The sequence below is a fragment of the Eumetopias jubatus genome, unplaced genomic scaffold (assembly GCF_037043125.1).
Source record: "Eumetopias jubatus isolate StellerSeaLion01/CBP00866 unplaced genomic scaffold, mEumJub1_p1.0 scaffold_1, whole genome shotgun sequence".
Taxonomy (NCBI): Eukaryota; Metazoa; Chordata; class Mammalia; order Carnivora; family Otariidae; genus Eumetopias; species Eumetopias jubatus.
The window spans coordinates 162,223,477-162,242,000 of NW_028274807.1; the positions used below are offsets into that span (position 1 = coordinate 162,223,477).

At 49.7% G+C, this 18,524-nt stretch overlaps 1 protein-coding gene across 2 annotated transcripts in view; it reads right to left on the minus strand.

Annotated features, from left to right (window-relative positions):
* NUP210 (nucleoporin 210) overlaps positions 1-18,524 on the minus strand; it is a 106,258-nt gene that overhangs the window by 75,356 nt on the left and 12,378 nt on the right. For both annotated transcript variants that reach the window (XM_028101643.2, XM_088027107.1), the window contains exons 2-6: positions 12,047-12,183; positions 10,623-10,754; positions 6,679-6,775; positions 3,087-3,237; positions 988-1,120 (exon numbers count right to left, since the gene is read on the minus strand). In XM_028101643.2, the coding sequence (XP_027957444.1) occupies positions 988-1,120; positions 3,087-3,237; positions 6,679-6,775; positions 10,623-10,754; positions 12,047-12,183 (650 nt within the window). The remainder of the gene's footprint in view (positions 1-987; positions 1,121-3,086; positions 3,238-6,678; positions 6,776-10,622; positions 10,755-12,046; positions 12,184-18,524) is intronic.

The following is an 18,524-nucleotide window of genomic DNA, read 5'->3' on the forward strand; positions in this document are numbered from 1 at the left end:
CTGGGGGAGGCACCTGCCTGAACACGTGTCAAAGCCCTTGGACAGATGGGTGACACCCTTGACATCTTGTGCTCTGGCCATGAAACACGGATAAACTTTTAAAAAAATGATAATAATAGTAATCATTCTTAGGAGGATTGGTACTGTATTAAGAACACTCACCATATAAAATGCATCACAGGTACACAGCACTGTAGAATTTCCAGAACAAATCCACATCCACTAATTAATTTTGCCCTCACAGCATAGGCAGAAGGGCCTCAAGGTATCTGAAGGGGAAACTGAGCCCCAAAGGAGGGGTAGTGGTCGGCCAAGGCTGGACAGCAGTCAGTGGTTGACCAAGGGCAAAACCCGCTCTGATGTGAAGCTCACAGCTTCTGACATTCTCAAAACAAAGGCGTGGATATACACCCAAAAAGACTGAAAGCAGCATCTTGAAAAGATACTTGCACACCCATGCTCCTAGCAGCATTATTCACAATAGCCGAGACGCAGAAGCAACCCAAGCGCCCATCGATAGATGAATGGATAAGCACTCAACAAATATGAATATGCATACACTGGACTATTGTTCAGCCTTAAAAAGGAAGGAAATTCTGACACACGCTACAATATGGAGGAGCCTTGAGGGCATTATGGCTAAGTGAAATAAGCCAGTCACAAAAGGATAAATATAGTAAGATTCCTCTCCTATGAGGCCCCTAGAGAAGTCAAATTCAGAGAGACAGAAAGTAGGATGGTGGCTGCCAGGGGCTGGGGGGACCAACGGGAGCTGGTGTTTAATGAAAACAGAGTTTCAATTCTGGGCAGATGAAAAGTCCCAGAGATGGATGCGGGGGGACGGTTGCACGACAATGTGAATATACTCAACACCACTAAACTGCACACTTAAAAATGGTTAAGACTGTAATTATATTATGTGTATTTGACCACAATAATAAAAAGGGGGGCCTCTGCCACGACGACCTCACTGAGTCAGTGACTCACCTGTGATCTTTCCTTGCCTGATCTTCTGCACCCTATAGCGAATGGAGGTCCCCACCATCAGGTAGACGTCGTAAGCTGGGTTCAGAAGGATGTTCTCCAGGATCAGCAGTCTGACCTCTGCAGGGCGCACGTGCTTGGAAGAAAGAGGGTAGAAAAAGCCAGGTGAGGGAGGGGTGCTTGGCTGGTGCGGTCGGTTAAGCGTCCGGCTCTTGATCTCAGCTCAGGTCTTGATCTCAGGGTTGTGAGTTCGGGACCTGTGCTGGGCGCCACACCCAGCCTGGAGCCTGCTTATAAAAAAGAAGAAAAAGTGAGGTGGGGTGGGAATGGAGAGTGGTGTAGGTGAGAGAAAGAGATCTAGAACCTCTCAGGATGCTTAGGTAGGGACAGAGAAGTTAGGGGTAAAAAAACAAGGCAATGCTCAGAGCCCCCCCACCTTCAGACCCCTAAAGCCCCGGGGGGAACCCTGTATGCTCACGAGGCACGTGGTCAGCGGCTACTGCTGAACTGTACTGAGCACATCACTTTACGTTATGCGTGCTATAGCTCAATGTATAATCGTAATAGTTACACAGAAAGAAAAGTGAGGAGTGATATCCATGGATACTGTGGCCACCAGGGGCTCGGGGGCTCCACCCACAAAAGCCCAAAGGCCAGGTTGGTTGCGAAGCCACGGGCAAACCTGAAAATGGGAGAGACACATGTCCCTGATGAGTGCTCAGCCCTTTCCCCCTCCTGCCACGCCGCGACCTCCTCATCAGGAAAAGGCATGAGAGACTGGAAAGGCGAGAACCACCACCAGTCCAGTGCACCCCTTGGGTTCCCGGAGCCTGTGGGGGCCTGCACCTTTCCCTGCCTTTGATCTTTTGGCAACTCTTCAAGTTGGAGAAAACTCAGCAAAGAAAATGATTCTCATCCACAGAGATGCAAATACATTGTCTCAGGTGGAGGTGTGGTGGTTATCATCCCATGGATATTGACCAGTTCTGCTTCTATTCCTAAATTCTTGGGGTTCTCCTTTGCTCCAGCTATAACATCTTACAGGTTTCCTCACTTAATAGCAAGTTACATAGTATCTCTGACTCATTCAAAGAGACAAAAGCAGCCCTTGGGCCTGGCTCTGCGGTGGGTGCTTTCCAGCAGGCGGCAGGCAGGGAAGCCGCGTATGGACGGGCAGCAGGCCGCGTATGGACGGGCAGCAGGCAGGACAAGGGGGAAATTGCAGCTCAGCTGGGGGGGGGGCTTGGGCCCAGAATAAAAAGAGACAAGCAGTCTCCAAACATGAACTGCAATGCAGGGTGCTACAAGATGAACCCCTATAATATGGCATGTCCTGTGCTTCTAAAACCCTCCAGGACCCCTGGCCTACTGGCTAAACCACTGAAGAGTAAATCAGGAGGTGTTCTCTCATCTGTCACTTTAGAAATTCAACAGCAGATGGAGGAACACACCCTTCCCATGTGAGCTCCAGGAACCAGGCAAACGAAAGGAAGATCTCAGGGTTGTAGTTCAAAGGAGGCAGGGCAGACATGTGCCCACAATAACCGGGAAAGCACCAGGACCTCTCCTTTCTGCTGTCCTATCCCTCCCCCGATGGGTGCTGATGGAGAAGCAGGTGCTAGTGAGGCCAGAGCGACGTGGGGGTGGGGGGCAGGTGAGGTAAGGAGCCTTAACCCCACAGATGGGACCACCAGTCCCAGGGCTCAAAGTGGGGCCCGGGAAGAGACAGCGTGGAGGACATTTGGAAGCCCCCGGTTTTTTCAGAGATCCAAATGCTTGGATGCATCCCTCCACTGGGACGGAGAGGGGTATTTGTTGAAAATCAGCTGGTTAATGAGCATCCCACTGCTCCTGGACCTCCCTTGAAACTGACAACAGATCAACTACTTTGGAGCTCTGGAGATGGTACACTCTGGTCCCCCAACTACCTCTCTTGAAAGCTGTGGCCCCCAAAACACCAAACCCAACAAAAGAAATACAGAATCACACCCTGAAGTTCCCAGTTCATGAACAGTGAAACTTTCACGGTACCACTCCTAAATGTGCGCACAGCTATGAGCCATGCCAGGAAGCCCCGCGCCTCCCGAGCCCCGGGGCCCCACCTTGTAGACAGCCTCCTGGATGCGCGCCTTGAGCTTGGAGCTGCCAGTCTTCATCCCGGACACCAGGACAGTGTCCCCCTGCTTGGCCACCTTCTCCATCTCGGAGATGTAGAAAGGAGGGATGTACGTGGACTCCAAGAACGTGAGGATTCTGGAAAAGGAATGTGTCATCAGACCTGAACGTGGAAGCAAAGACCCTAATGGATTCGCTGTCTGTTGGCACCTCCTAGGAGGGGCCAGACGCTGAAGTAAGTGATGGTGCCCTACTTGGTGCTGCTTAGAAATGTGTCCCTGAAACTTCCTACATCAGAACTGCCCACCTCCTTGTGAAAAATGCAGATGATTGGGCCCTGGCCCAGGCCTTTGTCCACACGAAGCCTGGCACTGTGCCTTTTATCAAAATCCACACGTGATTAGGGTAAACCCTGCAATATGAGGACCACCTGCTTAGTCAAAATGCTTCTCTCACAGGTGTGACAGGTGAGGCCCACGGGAACTAGGAAGCAGGCCCGAGAGCACAGGCCCAGCCAGGGTGGTGCCCGCAATGCCCACCAGGCTCCCAGGACTCCCTGCGATGGCCTACCCACCACTCAGGGCCAGCTCCTGCCCCTGGAAAATGATGCTCAATGACCCTCCTCCAGTGTCAGGAAGAGGGGATCACACCCATCTTATTGCCCCTGGGGTCGGGCTGTGGGGAGAAGCCCCATGTCGGGAGAGAAGTCAGAGGCAGTGACCCCACACTATAGGCAGGAAGCAGGGCTGGCTTGAGGGACCCTTTCCACGTGGTCTCTCTCTTGCAGCCTGTGATTTACAGGGTAGCCCGCCTTTCCACTTTGAAAGAGAGCAGTCCACTGGACAGGCTTCCATCCTCCCCAAGATCCTCCGGCTGCTGTAGTACACTGTGACTGACTTCCTACGTGTCACATCCTGATTTTAATGAAAATCCAGGACACTCTGGTTGCAAAATGCCTTAGTGCCTTCGATTCTGGTTAACATTCAGCTCACGTACAGTTTCTGAAGCTCAGGAGGCTGTCATGACAGGAAACGCACCTGCTCACACAGACTGGGGCAGGGAACCAGCATTCTCTGAACATCTGGTGTGTGAAAGGCCCAGAGCGGGGCTCCGAATACCGTGCTGACCCACACAGCTGCCCTCAGAGGTAGCCACAATAATCCCCTCCCACGGACAGAGGAGGATGCTGATGCCCAGATGGGCTGCACTCCTTGACTGAGGTACCAGGCAGGAAGTGACCAGGCCAGGCTGGGAATCCAGGTCTCTTTCACTGAACTTCACGAGACACCAGAAATTCCAGAGCTCATTCAGAAGACAAAGGTTGAGGGTCCCAACCCCCCAAAGACCTCTGACCCAAAAGGGCAACCCAGCTTGCCCAGTGTTAGGGTGTGAGGATGTCTGCCATGGAAATAGGCGTGGGCTAAGCCGAGATGTTCCCTAAAGCCCAGAGCTGGACTTGTAAATGTGTAAATAAAAGACCAGACTCTTAACTCCCCACAAAATACTAATGGCGAGGTGGTAAGACAGTGACCTCATAGTGGGGCACCCGGGCAGACACCATCTAACCCAAGTGATGACAGTGAACATCATCTGTGACAGACCCACAAAAATCATAATAAGATGCAATCAGGAGAATACAGAAGTTCAGCTCTGTGATCTTCCTGCCAAAGATGCAAAGCTGTGAGTCTAATCAGGAGGGAATATCAGATAATCCCAAAATGAGGGACATTCTACAAAATAATTGGACTGTAATCTTGACGAGTATCATGGTCCCAAAAGAAAGCCCAAAGAACTGTCCTAGGCTGATAGAGACAGGACAACAGACAGCAGGTGACTCTGGCTGGGGTTTGCACTTCGTGTGAAGGATATAATTGGGATAGATTGGCAAGGCCTGAATGAGGTCTGATGACTGCAGGCATCAGTGTTCATCTCCTCATTGTGATGATATTGTGGATATACCAGAAAATGTCCTTAGTGGTAGTAAATGCACATTAAAATAACTAGGGACATCAGGTCGGCTCTCAAATGGTTCAGGGACACTACTTTCTGTACCACATTTGCAACTTTTCTGTAAGCTGAAAATCGCTGCAAAATTTTTTAAAGGGGCGCTTGGGTGGCTCATTTGATTGAGCGTCTGCCTTCAGCTCAGGTCACGATCCCAGGGTCCTGGGATCAAGCCCCGCATCAGGCTCCCTGCTCAGTAGGGAGTCTGCTTCTCTTTCTCCCTCTGCTGCTGCTCCCCCTGCTTGTGCGCTCTCTCTCTAATTAGTAAATAAAATCTTAAAACATTTTCCTTTTTAAATTAAGTCTCCCTCTGGAGTTAGCAGAATGCTAAGCAAAAGAAATCAGTCAGAGGAAGACAAACACCATATAATTTCACTCATAAGTGGAATTTAAGAAACAAAATAAACAAGCAAAGAGAAAAGAGAGAGCGAGACAACCCAAGAAAGAGACTCTTAACTATAGAGAACTTGTGGTTAGCAGAGGGGAGGGGGGTGGGGGGATGGGTGAAATAGGTGATGCAGATTAAGGAGGGCACTTGCTGTGATGAGCACTGGGTGATGTATAGAAGTGCTGAATCACTAAATTTTACACCTGAAACTAATACAACATTGTACGTTAACTATACTGAAATTAAAATAAAATTTTATAAAGATTATAAGGGAATTTTGAAAAAAATTAGATCTTTTTCCCTTAAAAGAGTTTAAAATTTGATTTAATAAGGCCTGAGGCAATGCAGGATAGCAGGGGATATGAGCCCTGCCCTTGGGTCTGCGCCAGCACTGGTCAACAGGACCTTCTGTTCCACATCTGCTCTGTGCAACGTGTAGTAACCACTAGCCACATAGCTAACAAACAAGTGAAACATAGCAGTACATCTAAGGAACTGGAGTTTTCATTTTATCTCATTTAAACTTAAATAACCAGGGTTGGGTTGGGCTAGTGGCTACCATATTGGATAGTGAAGATTTATATAGATCTGAGTTCAAATTCTAGCTCCACCACTTACCAACCTGACAAGTGGCTTAAACCTTTGTTCCTATGTCTGAAAAATGGCAAAAATGGTGGTACTAGAGCCCATATGGCTTTTGTGGGGATTGAGGGAGACGAGATGCCTAATAAACCCATCTCCTAAGGAGTCCAGTGCTGGGGAACACAGGCTCTTGCACCTGTGAGGGCTGTCACTGTCGGAATGTCTTCCTAGCCACAACCTGTCTCCCCTTTAACTCACCCCCAGTGGAGGGCTGCCCTCTGAGGCCACATACAACCTTTCCCAGCACCCCATGACAGCAGCCATTATCTGCGGCAAGTTTTCTCTGCCACAGCTGGGCGTGCCAGCCTCCTCGACAACTTCCCACAGAGCACACCCCAGTGGGCTGCTGAAGCAGCAAGGTTCAGGCACAGCTGTGGGAGCCAAAATGCTCTTCCTTCAGTCAGTCATGGGGAATGCTGGCCAGCATCCTGGGAACTGCCTGGGCTCCTTGCTGATGGTGATGATGATGATAAAAGCCCCCAGCCTGCATGGAGCCAATCGACAGCCTCCTTCCTGCTTTCCTGCAAAGGTGAGGTGCCTCTTACCGCAGGGCATTGTGGGAGTCCGAGAACCCATTGGCCTCCGTGTCCTTCACGATCGTCCAGTCAAAGACCAACCCAGCCAGAGTGCTGAATGTGTTCCCTGCAAGAGCAGATGGGGGGGAACAGAAATGTATCAGAGTTAACTCCTGGGGCTGGAGGGGGAAGGGAAAATGTACTTAGCACCACCCCTCTGCAAAGCAGGTGTTATGCCTCCATTTCAGGAAAGGGAAACTGAGGCTTAAAGGGTCAGGGTCATGTGACCATGAGGGGGTCACCTGGGATGTGAACCCAAACCTGTCTCAAGTGAGCACTTGTGTTCCTCCCACAGTGCCTCTGACGGCTCATGACAGGCTCAGTGCAGTGTGTAACACCACCACCCCTCAGGTCTATAGGGACTTTACAGTTTAGGTGAGCTCCCGACACCTGAGTCATTTGTTCCCCCTTACTCTCCCTCTGCAGGGAAAGAAGCTGTGGATGAAGGGCAGCATCTTGTCTCTTCGCCTGAATGCCGAGACTCCCAGGGTCCCAGTGTGGAGGAGATGGCAAGCCACCCAAGCTGGCCTTAGCTCTGCAGTCCGCTTGCTGTCCGTGAGCCTTTTGACAGGATGTCAGGACAAGAGAGCCCAACCTGGGACCGGGCAATGATTCTGGAGACAGGACTCTGTAAAGACCTTTTTAGTATAAGTACAAGGTCTGGTTCCCCGTCGACGCACTACAACGGGGCGGGGGATGGAAACTGGTGGCTCCGAGGCCCGATCTCCTAGGAGCTGCAGATTTGTTTTTACCTAAGCAATGCTGCTTTTACATTTTTGAATTATTTCCCATCATTTCAAATGAAGAAATGCAACATATAAATCCAGCTTCCAAGTTCTCTTGAAAAGTCTACAGAGCCAACCTCCTGGACCCTAGTCCCTCTGGGGACCGGTGGCCGGCTCAGCCTTGCTAGAAGGGATCATGGTCTCGGATTTGCCACACTCCCCACCATGCCATGTTGTTTACCCACTCCCCCCCACCCCCCGCCCCGTAGTCTTCATCTTTCCCTGTCTGGCCAGAAACCCAAATAAGAGCATCTGGGGTCTAGAAAAGTTCTTACTACAGTGCAAAGGGCAAGGCACTCAGCGTCAGACGGGCCCCAGGTCCTGCCCCACCCTACCTGTGAGATCTCAGAAGCCAAACGAAACAGTGCTTAGCAAAAGCTGCAGAAAACTGGGCTGCTGTCTTTGCCATTGGGGCAACACAGAGTTACTCTGTGACCCAGCAATTCCACTTCTGGGTAGAGAAATGAAAAACCATGTCCATACAAAGAATGGTACATGAATATTCATGACAGCATTATTCACAACAGTCAAAAGGTAGAAGCAACCTAAATGTCCATCAACAAACGAATGGATAAACAAATGTACTCTATCCATACAATGGGATATTACTCAGCCATAAAAAGGAAGGAAATACTCAATAAAACATGAATGAATCTTGAAAACATTATGCCAAGTGAAAGAAATCAGACTCAAAAGACCATACATTGTATGATTCTATTTATAGAAAATGTCCACAATAGACAAATCTATATACACCAAAGTAGTGGTTGCCAGAGGCCAGAGAGGGGAAAGAATGGGAAGTCACTGCTCAAGGGTACTGGGTTTCTTTTCTGTAGTGATGAAAATGTTCTAAAATTAGCTAGTGATGATGGCTGTACAACTTTGTGAATATATTAAAAACCACCGAACTGTACACCTTTAAATGGATGAATTTCATGATATATATATCTTTTTTTTTTTAAGTAACTTAAGACAGGGAATAAAACAGAGTGGTCAAGAGCAGGTGGTCCATAAAGTTTTATTAGAACACAGCCACTATGCACCCTTAGGACTGCTTTAGAGTAACAGTCGGAGAACTGAGTAGTTGTAGCAGAGACGGTGTGGCCAGCAAAGTCTAAAACATTTACTCTCTGTCCCTTCACAGAAAAGTCTGCTAAGCCCAGGCCAAAAGAGTGGACTCAGCGACCAGGCTGGAGCTACATACTAACTACATGTCTTCCCCTGGCACACACGTGTGTGTGTTCACACTCTATACCTCGGTCTCATCATCTGGATGTGAAATGAGGTTAGAGCATGCAAAGTGCTCAAAGGAGTGCCTGGCCCCAGCGTGGCCTCAAACTTGGTCATTTGTTCCCAAGATCAGTGAGTCATCCCTGCAGAGCCCTGTAGAGGAGCTCCTATCATCTCACTGCACAAACCCCTTCCCCAGCTCCCTCTGCTTTAAGACCAAGTGCAAACTCCATGTGGGACATGCAAGACCCTTTACATCCTGCGTCCCACACCCCACCACCCTGCTGCAAGTTTATTCTCCTCTGGAATAAAATGGCCTTTTGAGGTGGGCAAACACCATGCTCTTCATGGCTTGGTCAAACATCATGTCCCTAAGAAACTGTCCTGACTTCTGTCCCCCACACCCAACTTCCAACCTTCCCTGGGTTGCCTTACATCCGATTTGATGACAAGCAGCACCTACCGAGATGCATGTGGGCTCCCCTACAGCCTGAGCTACTGGGGCAGAAGCCAGCTCTTCCTTCCCAGCACCTGGCAGGACGCCCAGCAGGTAGAACGGCTCAGATGCCACATGGCTGAGACCCGCTCTGTGCTGCCCAGCACTAAGCCCTGGACACACTTCTCACCAAATCCTTGCAACCCCCACAAAAGCACCACTATCTCAATTTCATAAACCAGTAAACAGTTCAGAGAAGTCAGGCAGCTTATCTGATAAATGAACAGACAGGAAGGAGGGACCTGACTGATCCTCCAGAACAGTGATTTTGTCCTCAGGGGACATTGGGCAATGACTGGAGATACTTTTGGTTATCAAAATTTGAGTTCTGGGGCACCTGGGTGGCTCAGTTGGTTAAGCGTCTGCCTTTGGCTCAGGTCATGATCCCGGGGTCTTGGGATCAAGCCCCACATTGGGCTCTCTGCTCAGCAGGGAGCCTGCTTCTCTCTCTCTCCCTATGCCTGTTGCTCTGCCTACTTGTGTGTGCTCTCTCTCTCTGTGTCAAATAAATAAAATCTTTAAAAAAAAACTTGGGGAATTCTACTACCTCCCATGGGTGAAGGCCAGGGATGTTGCTGAGCATCCTACAATGTACTAGACAGCCCCTACCACAAATAATTATCCAGGCCCAAGTGTGGATACTACCCTAGGCTGGGAAATCCTAATCTAGAGAATTTTATTTTTAAGCAGAGGGAGCTGGAGTGGTCAGGGAAGATTTCAAAGACAAGGTGAGCCAAGGACTGGGCTTAAGTTTTGGGAATAGCCCTCATCTGAAAGACATCTGTTGCCTGACTTACTTTTTCCAATGGGAATCTTAACCTACAAATTTTCCTTTGCTCAGCTTCGAAGAGGTCAGGCTGCAGCCAAGACAGTCCAAGGACAGATCTTATAAGAACCCCAGGACAATCCTATATTGGACTGCAGTGAAGTAAAGTGAATCACGGTGCCCGGGCCAGCACAGAGATGTGTCGCGGCACACGAGCACATGTGCACACGTGCGCCCTGCCGTCTGGACCAGGAAGCCAACCCCAGCCCTCAAAGCTGGGCAAGGAGAACACTCCCACTGTTTCCAGCGTGGTGACCGAGTGAGCCTCTCCCAGCTTCCCACTGCTGCCAAGACACCGGATGTCAGCTTCCCAAAGATGCGCTTTACCCAGCACAGTCCTGGGCACAGGCATGGAATCGGCCTCCAGGGACTGCCAAATCTCTCATCTCACGGGCCCTGCTGCAGAGGCCAAGAACTGAGAGCCCCTGAGGGCCTGGGGGACACTCAGTGGTCTTGACCTCTTCAGTGTCTCCCCAGCACCAACTCTGCCATCCTGGCTGGAGTCGCCCTCCATGGGGGAAGAGCAGGGCTGGACGTGAGGGGACCAAGACACAGACTGCCAGGGGCCCATCCTCACCTTCAGAGTCCAGAGCCTGGATCTTCAGCTCCAGGGGCGAGTCCTCCAGGTAGAGTTCTCGGGTAGTGGAGACTATCTGAATGCCGTGGATGAGGTCGACGATGGCATCACAGCGCAGGACCTGGCCCGTGGCTGGAGGGATGGGAATGGAGGGGTTGGCACAGAAAGCGTTGCCCTGAGCACCACGCCACCTCCACAGTCTCATGGGTCAGGTGCTCTCGCACTTTGGCAAGGATGAGAGCCTCCAACAAAACCACCACCACGAAATGGAGCTGGGACAACCACATTGACCCTCAGCAGCCAAGCCGCTGACCAGCACACGGGCCTTCTGAAAGTGAGCACGGACCTGTGCGGAGTAAGGGCTTGGGGGCGTTTTCATTGCCCCTCTTGTACTTTGGCAAGGTGAGTAGCTGCATTTAAAGCTGTGTGCGAGAAAACTCCTCAGAGAGAATCTGGTTTTGTGACCATTACATTAAAAGACAAGGATACATTATGATGAATTAGCATCCAGAAAGATAATGCTGTTCTGAATGCTTGTCCCTACGCTGAAATTAGGAATGGCACCCGGAGTTTGTTTGCTTACACTGGTGTTTTTACACAAGACCATCAACTGTACTGTAGAATGAAAGGGTTGTGTGAGCAAGCACACAGACATTTTTTACTAGCTCCATAAATAAGATACATAAATGGCATTACCCAGGGAATTCTCCACTGTAAAAATAACAGCATGTGACACAAGATCATCCTGCCCATTCTCCAGGCCCCGTAGAAAACCACTTGTGCACCGTTCATGGTCCCTTGTTAGAAAGCACTACATCAAAAGCCTTAAAAATACTCATATGTAAAACTGGGAATCTATCCTTGGTAGAAAATAACTTAACCCAAACTGTTCTCTGTACAAATATATTTATTTTTCTATATAACACTGAAACAAACATCTGAAAACAATGTAAATGTTCAATAGAAGGGGATCCTTACAGGACAAGCCCCTGTGAGGAATGGTATTCAGCCCTCACAAATAACCCTATAAAAATGAAAACTTCGTATCATGTTAAATGGAAGAAAAGCATGACGGAAAATGACATTAATTGTCTTCTAAGAAGTTTATCCCCATAATATGTTAAATTAAACGTGGGCAGTAAAAGAATTGCAACAACTTTTTTCATTTTGATTCAATACCCATTGAGGAATTATCTGGGGGACAAATAATTATTTAGAAATGAAAGGCAGCCTCGAAGAGAGGGAAAACAGGACACAGAGCTGGTGGGAGGGGCCTGGGTGGGTCCTGCCTGAGCATCCTCTGACCCAACAAGAGACCGAGCACGGCCTAGCGCACTGGTGGACTGTGTGGCCAAAGTCTCAGTGGGGTGTCTCCTGTCTCTTGTCCCCACCAGAGATCCCCACAGGGCACTCAAAGCTCTTACTGATGTCCTCGGCGAAGATGATGCTGGTCAGGCGGGCAGGCTGGGACAGGCGGGCCTGCACCACTGCCTTCTGGGAGCACTGCGCTTCCTCCGCACCCAGCGGCTCGATACTGGCCACCTCTGGCCGGGTTGATGACCTGTGGCAAGAAGGTCAGAATTTACTCTCTGGAGCTATCCCAAAAGGCACAGCTGGGCCCCGAAGCCAAAGCTGCAGTTCCCCATCCGGGGCTTTGTCCCAGACTCAAACAAACACAGAATAGAGGTGGGCAGTGTCCAGGATCTTCCCACCCGGGGAGAAATAGGGCTTGGCTGACACCCCTCTCATAAGAGCGTGACCCCCTGAGTGCATGGGACCTCCACACGCACACTCCCACTGAGCAAATTAGCCAGGAGACGAAATACATGGGAATAACCTCCACGTTCAGTAGATGGTCGCCTTACAGGACTAGTCTGTGGAACTAGGAATAATTCTCTCTCAGTGGGAAAACTGCCTCCGGTGTCTGGTTCAGAGGAACTGCCATGGATCTCTGCTGACCTCTGGGCCAGGCCTGGCTGGCACATAGCAGGCAAACCTGGAAATCACCGACTGTAAAGATAACAATCGTAAAGTCCTGGTGGGCCCGGAGCTGACATTAAGGTAAGGATGGGGAGAAAGGCAGATAATACATAAATAGACCAGTAAAATCTATGAGAAGCCTTCCCATGGAGAGACAGCACTTGACAACAACAGGATGAAGGGAAGGCACGACTGGGGGAGTGAGCCAAGGTCAGTGCCATGGTTTCTCACCTACGGCATAGGCTGACGACAGTTTCAGGGTCGAGAGGGGATGGGAATGAGCGGGAATGAGCAGAGTGGATACTACGCAGAGAGTGCTGAGTGAGCAAGTGCCGTTATAGTTCTCTGCAGACAGGGTGCTCCGGGGAGCTGCTGGGGGAGACCTCTCAGTGCCTACCATACAAAGATCTGGTGTTTTGGGCAAGACCCTGAGGTGGGGGCAGCCAGCAGTACTCCGAGAACATGAGGGATAGTGCGATCTGAGGCCTGGGACTCAGGTCGAGGAGATGGACAGGGGCTGAGGTCAAGGAGACGGGAGGCACTGACCAAAGCCTGTGCTCTTAACCACCACTCCAAGCTGCTGATGGCTTTTCTTGAGAATTTTTCAAAATTTGGAGTCTAATCATGAGGGAAATGTAACTCAAAACCACATCTCACACCTCACACCTATTAGTGGCTATTATCAAAAAGATAAGGGATAACAAGTGTTGGCAAGGATATGGGGAAAAGGGAACCCTCACGCACTGTTGGTGGGAATGCAAAATTGGTGCAGACACTGTGGAAAACAGTATGGAGGTTCCCTCAAAAAAATTAAAAATAGAACTACCATATGATTCATCAATTTCACTTCTGGGAATATATCCAAAGCAAATGAAATCACTAACTTGAAAAGATATCTGCACCCCCATGTTTACTGCAGCATTATTCACAGTAGACACACAAAAGACATGGAAACAACCTGAGTGTCCGTCGATGGTCAAATGGATAAAGAAAATGTGTAACACACACACACACACACACACACCGGAATATCACTCAGCCATAAAAAAGAAGGAAATCCTGCCATTTGTGACAACATGGATGGACCTTCAGGGTGTTATGCTAAGTGAAATAAATCAGAGGGAGAAAGACAAATACTGTATGATCTCACTTACATGTGGAGTCTAACAGCAACCAAACTCATAGAAACAGAGAAGAGACTGGTGGCGGCCAGAGGTGGGAGATGGAGGAAATGGGCAAAGGGGATCAAAAAGTACAAACTTCTGGCTATAAACGAAATAAATCCTGGTGATGTAAGGTGCAGCATGGTTACTACAGTTAACAATACTGTGCTGCATATTTGAACTTTGCTAAGGAAATAGATCTTAAAAGTTGTCAACATAAGAAAAGAACTGTAACTATGTATAGTGATGGATGGTAACTAGACTTACTGTGATCATTTTGTAATATACACATGTATCAACTCATTATGTTGTACACCTTAAACTAATACATCAATTATAGCTCAACAAAACTGGAAAAAAAAGTCCTTAAAGGAGGTGGCAGGGCTTGAGGTCAAGGAGATGGCAGGAGCTGAGGTCAGGGAGGCACTGGAGGCCACAAGCAAAGAGTTTAGATTATTCTGAGAGCAATGACAAGCCACTGGGGGTTCTTAAGCAGAAGCACAACCTAATCTGCTCCACACTCTACAGAGGAGAAAACCAGGTGTTGCCCTCAGGGCACTTACAGTGTAATCCAGGACCCAGAGAAGGGGTGTCCCCTGTGCAGAGGGTCCAACACTCATTCCTAGGGCCTGCACTCAGCACAGTGCCCTGAACACAGCAGGCACTACCGTCTTTGCTTCCTCCCCAGACCTTTGCTTAAACTCACTGGAACACCATTGATCTGGAGTATTCAGAAAGAAACTTGTAAAAAAAAAAAAATGCCTGGTGTAAAAAGCAATGGTGTGAAACACAGCCAAAAAGACATCTCCAAGTCTTCTGGCTTGTCACCGAGCGTCTCTCCCGGGGCCGGGTAGGCACAGCAGCACAGCCACACACACCTAAGGGTGCCGGTGTGGCGTGGCACACACATCACAGACCCACGCTGAGCAGCCGGCGGCGCGCCCGGACACGGATCAACACCTCCACTGAAAGGACTCAGAACACAAAGCTCACCCACTGTCAAGGAAGGAACCCCAAGCCCCTGAGGAAATGTACTGTGGTCTCCCCATAGAGGGATTTCTTCTGAGGAAAGAGCCTGGCAGTGACGAGGGAAGGACGACAAAGTGGGCAGGAACACACCCCCAGATAAGGAGGTGAGAGGAGGTGCCTGTGGCAATGAGCCTTGCAGCATGCTGGAAACGCACTCCGTTTAGCTGCTAGCAGCTCTGCGACTCTAAGACAGTTTTCTCTTTTCCTTTTCTTTTTTTTTAGATTTTATTTATTTGAGAAAGCATGAAAGAGAGAGCACAAGCCGGGGGCGGGGGATGGGCAGATGGAGAAGCAGGCTCCCCACTGAGCTAGGAGCCCGATGCAGAACTCGATCCCAGGACCCTGGGATCGTGACCTGAGCTGAAGGCAGACGCTTAACGACTGAGCCACCCAGGCACCCCTCTAAGATAGTTTTCAAAGCCTGTTCAACCACACACACACACGTATACACACACAGAACTGAGTCTGGAAACAAGAAAATTAGAAAACTCACACAGAGCATAAGAGACTAAGGAGACAGGACAAAGAAAGGCAATGTGGGATCCCGGACAGGATCCAGGAGCAGAAAAAGAAACTCCATGGGAAAACGGCCATGAAGTCTAGAGGTTGGTGACTATTCACCAGTGTTGTCTTCATTTTGACCAACGTTCCTGGTTGTGTAACACGTGAACTTTAGGGGAAGCTGGGTAAAGGGTATAAGGAAATCTCTGTATTATCTTTGCACCTTTTCTGTAAATCTAAAATTATTCCACAATTTAAAATTTAAAAAAAAATGACAAGGGGGAATGGATACACAGGGAAAGCACAAAGGATTTTTAGGGCATGAAACTATTCTGTATGATATTATGATGGTGATGCAAGTCGTTATGTTTGTCCAAACCCACAGAATGTATGATACCAAGTATGAGCCATGATGTAAGCTATGGACTTTGGGTGACAATGATGTGTGGATTTGGTTCACTGATTGCAACAAATGTTGACAGTGGGGAATGTGGCAAGGGGACACAATATGGGAAATCTCTGTAATTTTGGCTCAGTTTCTGTGAGGCTAAAACTGCTCTAAAAAATCTATTTCCCACTTCCCCGTTTGAGAAACAACGTGGTCTTTGTCTCGTTCAATGGCCCCTGATGGCCAGACATCGGGGCTCCCGGTCTGGGCTGAAAATACCTCCCTAGTCTCTGAATCTCAGTCTCCTCAAGAATCAAATAGGAGCAGCCACCTCTCCTCCCGCTGCCTCACAGCAGCGAGTTAATGTGAGAGAAGAACGGAGTTGGCCCCGGTTAAGCCGGAGAGGCCGGAGTCCCTCTCCCGCAGCCCCCACCCCACTGAGAGGCCCCTCCAGGCTCAGGGCCTGGCTGGAGACACCACACCGCTCACTCCAGGCCAGGTTAAGTCCAGGTGTGGGCCTTAAAGCAGCCCTGTCCAAAAGAAATATGGCAGATCACATTTAGTAGATTTTAATTGCCTTGTTAACAAAAGTAACAGGTGAAATCAATTTAATAGACTATTGTTTAGAGCAGTTTTAGGTTCACACAAAATTGAGTGCTAAGTACGGTGAGTTCCCATACTCTCTACCCACCCCCCAAACACACACACTCCCTTCCCCGTTGTCAACATGCCTCACAGGAGGGCATATTCGTGACAACTGGGGAACCCACACTGACACATCACTACCGCCCAGAGCCTCCAGTTTACGTGGGGGTTCATTCTCAGGGTTGTACGGTCTGTATGAGGATGTGTACCCACCATCCATGACCTCACACTGAGCAGCTTCGCTGCCCTAAAAATCCTGTGCTCCACCAATTCATCCCTATTATTTTAAGTTCCTATTAAAAAGCCATATTAAAGTAATAGGTGAGGGGCGCCTGGGTGGCTCAGTTGGCTAAGCATCTGCCTTTGGCTCAGGTCATGATCCCGGGGTCCTGGGATTGAGCCCCACACCTGGCGTCGGGCTCCCTGCTCAGTGGGGAGTCTGCTTCTCCCTCTGCCCCTCCCCACCGCTTGTGTTTGATCGCTAATAAACACATTTAAAAAATAAAAATTAAAAAAATAAAGTAATAGGTGAATTAATTTAACTAAGGATGTAACCCAACATATCCCAGATGCCATCACCTCGACACACGGCCCAGCTGCCCCGTGGGCACTCATCACCACATGAGGAGAGTGGTGAAGGCAGAGGACCGGTCTGCAGATGGACAGCCAGGCAGGCAAACACTGCTCCCAATTCACCACTTGTCCTGGGGATATCTTCTAATCCCTGCCCAGGACCGGCCTGGGAGCTGGCGGGCGCTGGAGCGCTCTTAGCACCTCTTGAGAAAGTTCCCTCCCTCTTCACACTTAGGGCTGATAACAAGGGCGCTAGGTGCAGCCTCCAGATAAGACAAAGCAGCTGCCTGGAAGGGGGCACCCACTGCATCCTGGGGCCTGTGGTGAGCAGGCTGTCCCCGGGGCCCAGTCAGGAGACAGTGGGATCCCATGCAGGGGAGGCAGCCTCCAGTCCCTGCACCTGCTCACCTCGGCTAAGCTGGGGCAATGGGAGCCACACTCCCTCCTCACCGGGCGGCTGGGCGGGCCAGAAAGCACCTCATGAGAAATGCTAAAGTGCCGAGAAACGTTGGCAGGTGTGGCGGGCGCTCAGGATTTGGACAGACCGTGCCACATCCCCCTCCCACCAATGTCTCCCCCGAATTCTCTCTGGCTCCAGGATGCTGCATCTGAAGCTGGAAGGGTTCATGCCAGGCCCCGACAGGACGGTTTACAACAGCCTTGGGTGGTGTTTCTGTTACCAACAGAAGGGCTCTCTCTTTTTTTTTTTTTTTAAGATTTTATTTATTTGACAGAGAGAGACACAGCGAGAGAGGGAACACAAGCAGGGGAGTGGGAGAGGGAGAAGCAGGCTTTCCGCTGAGCAGAGAGCCCGATGCGGGGCTCGATCCCAGGACCCTGGGATCATGACCTGAGCCGAAGGCAGACGCTTAACGACTGAGCCACCCAGGCGCCCTAGGGCTCTCTCTTTTCAGTTATCTGATCTTTCTGGCACATCCTGAGGCCTGCCTACTTCGGCCATACTTTTAAGAGGCACAAAAGAACCACAGAATGCAGCGATTATGTGCCCCTGTCATGGCGAGGTTGGAGTTGGAGTGCAATTACGAATTGCACATTGGGAAGTGTTTGTCGGGAACTTGTCGGGCAGGTACCCTCGGGACTCCAACTCCAACTCCAGACTGCCACGGGTCGGGGGTAAAAACACCAGGTGGCGGCAGCAGACTAGAAACAAGGACAGAAATTGTTGACAATGGCGAATTCTGATAGTAGGAGTACAGGTATTCATTATTCTTTGTTCTCTTCTGTACTATTTCAACTTCTAAATGCAAACATTTCCCCCTAACAGTGGACACAACTTAAGAGAACTACTGCTGTGCCCTCATTGTTCAGGAAAGTAAACTGAGGCTCAGAGAGAAGAGGGGACTGGTTATAGGCCATGCCGAGAGCCGGGGCCAGGACATACATGATCCAAGGCCAAATTTGGTGTTTTCTGCTATTCAAGTCCCCTCCAGGCTACACAGAAGTGTGGCCTCTGCATCCCACGGCTCTCCAGGTGGGCTCAGAACACCCTACAGATACGTGGTCCTGGAGAGTCAGGCTGGCTCCTCTCGGGGCTGCGCATAGAAGGGCTGGCCACACATAGGCAATCCTGGAATGTTACTGCTTCCAGGATCTGGCAACAGA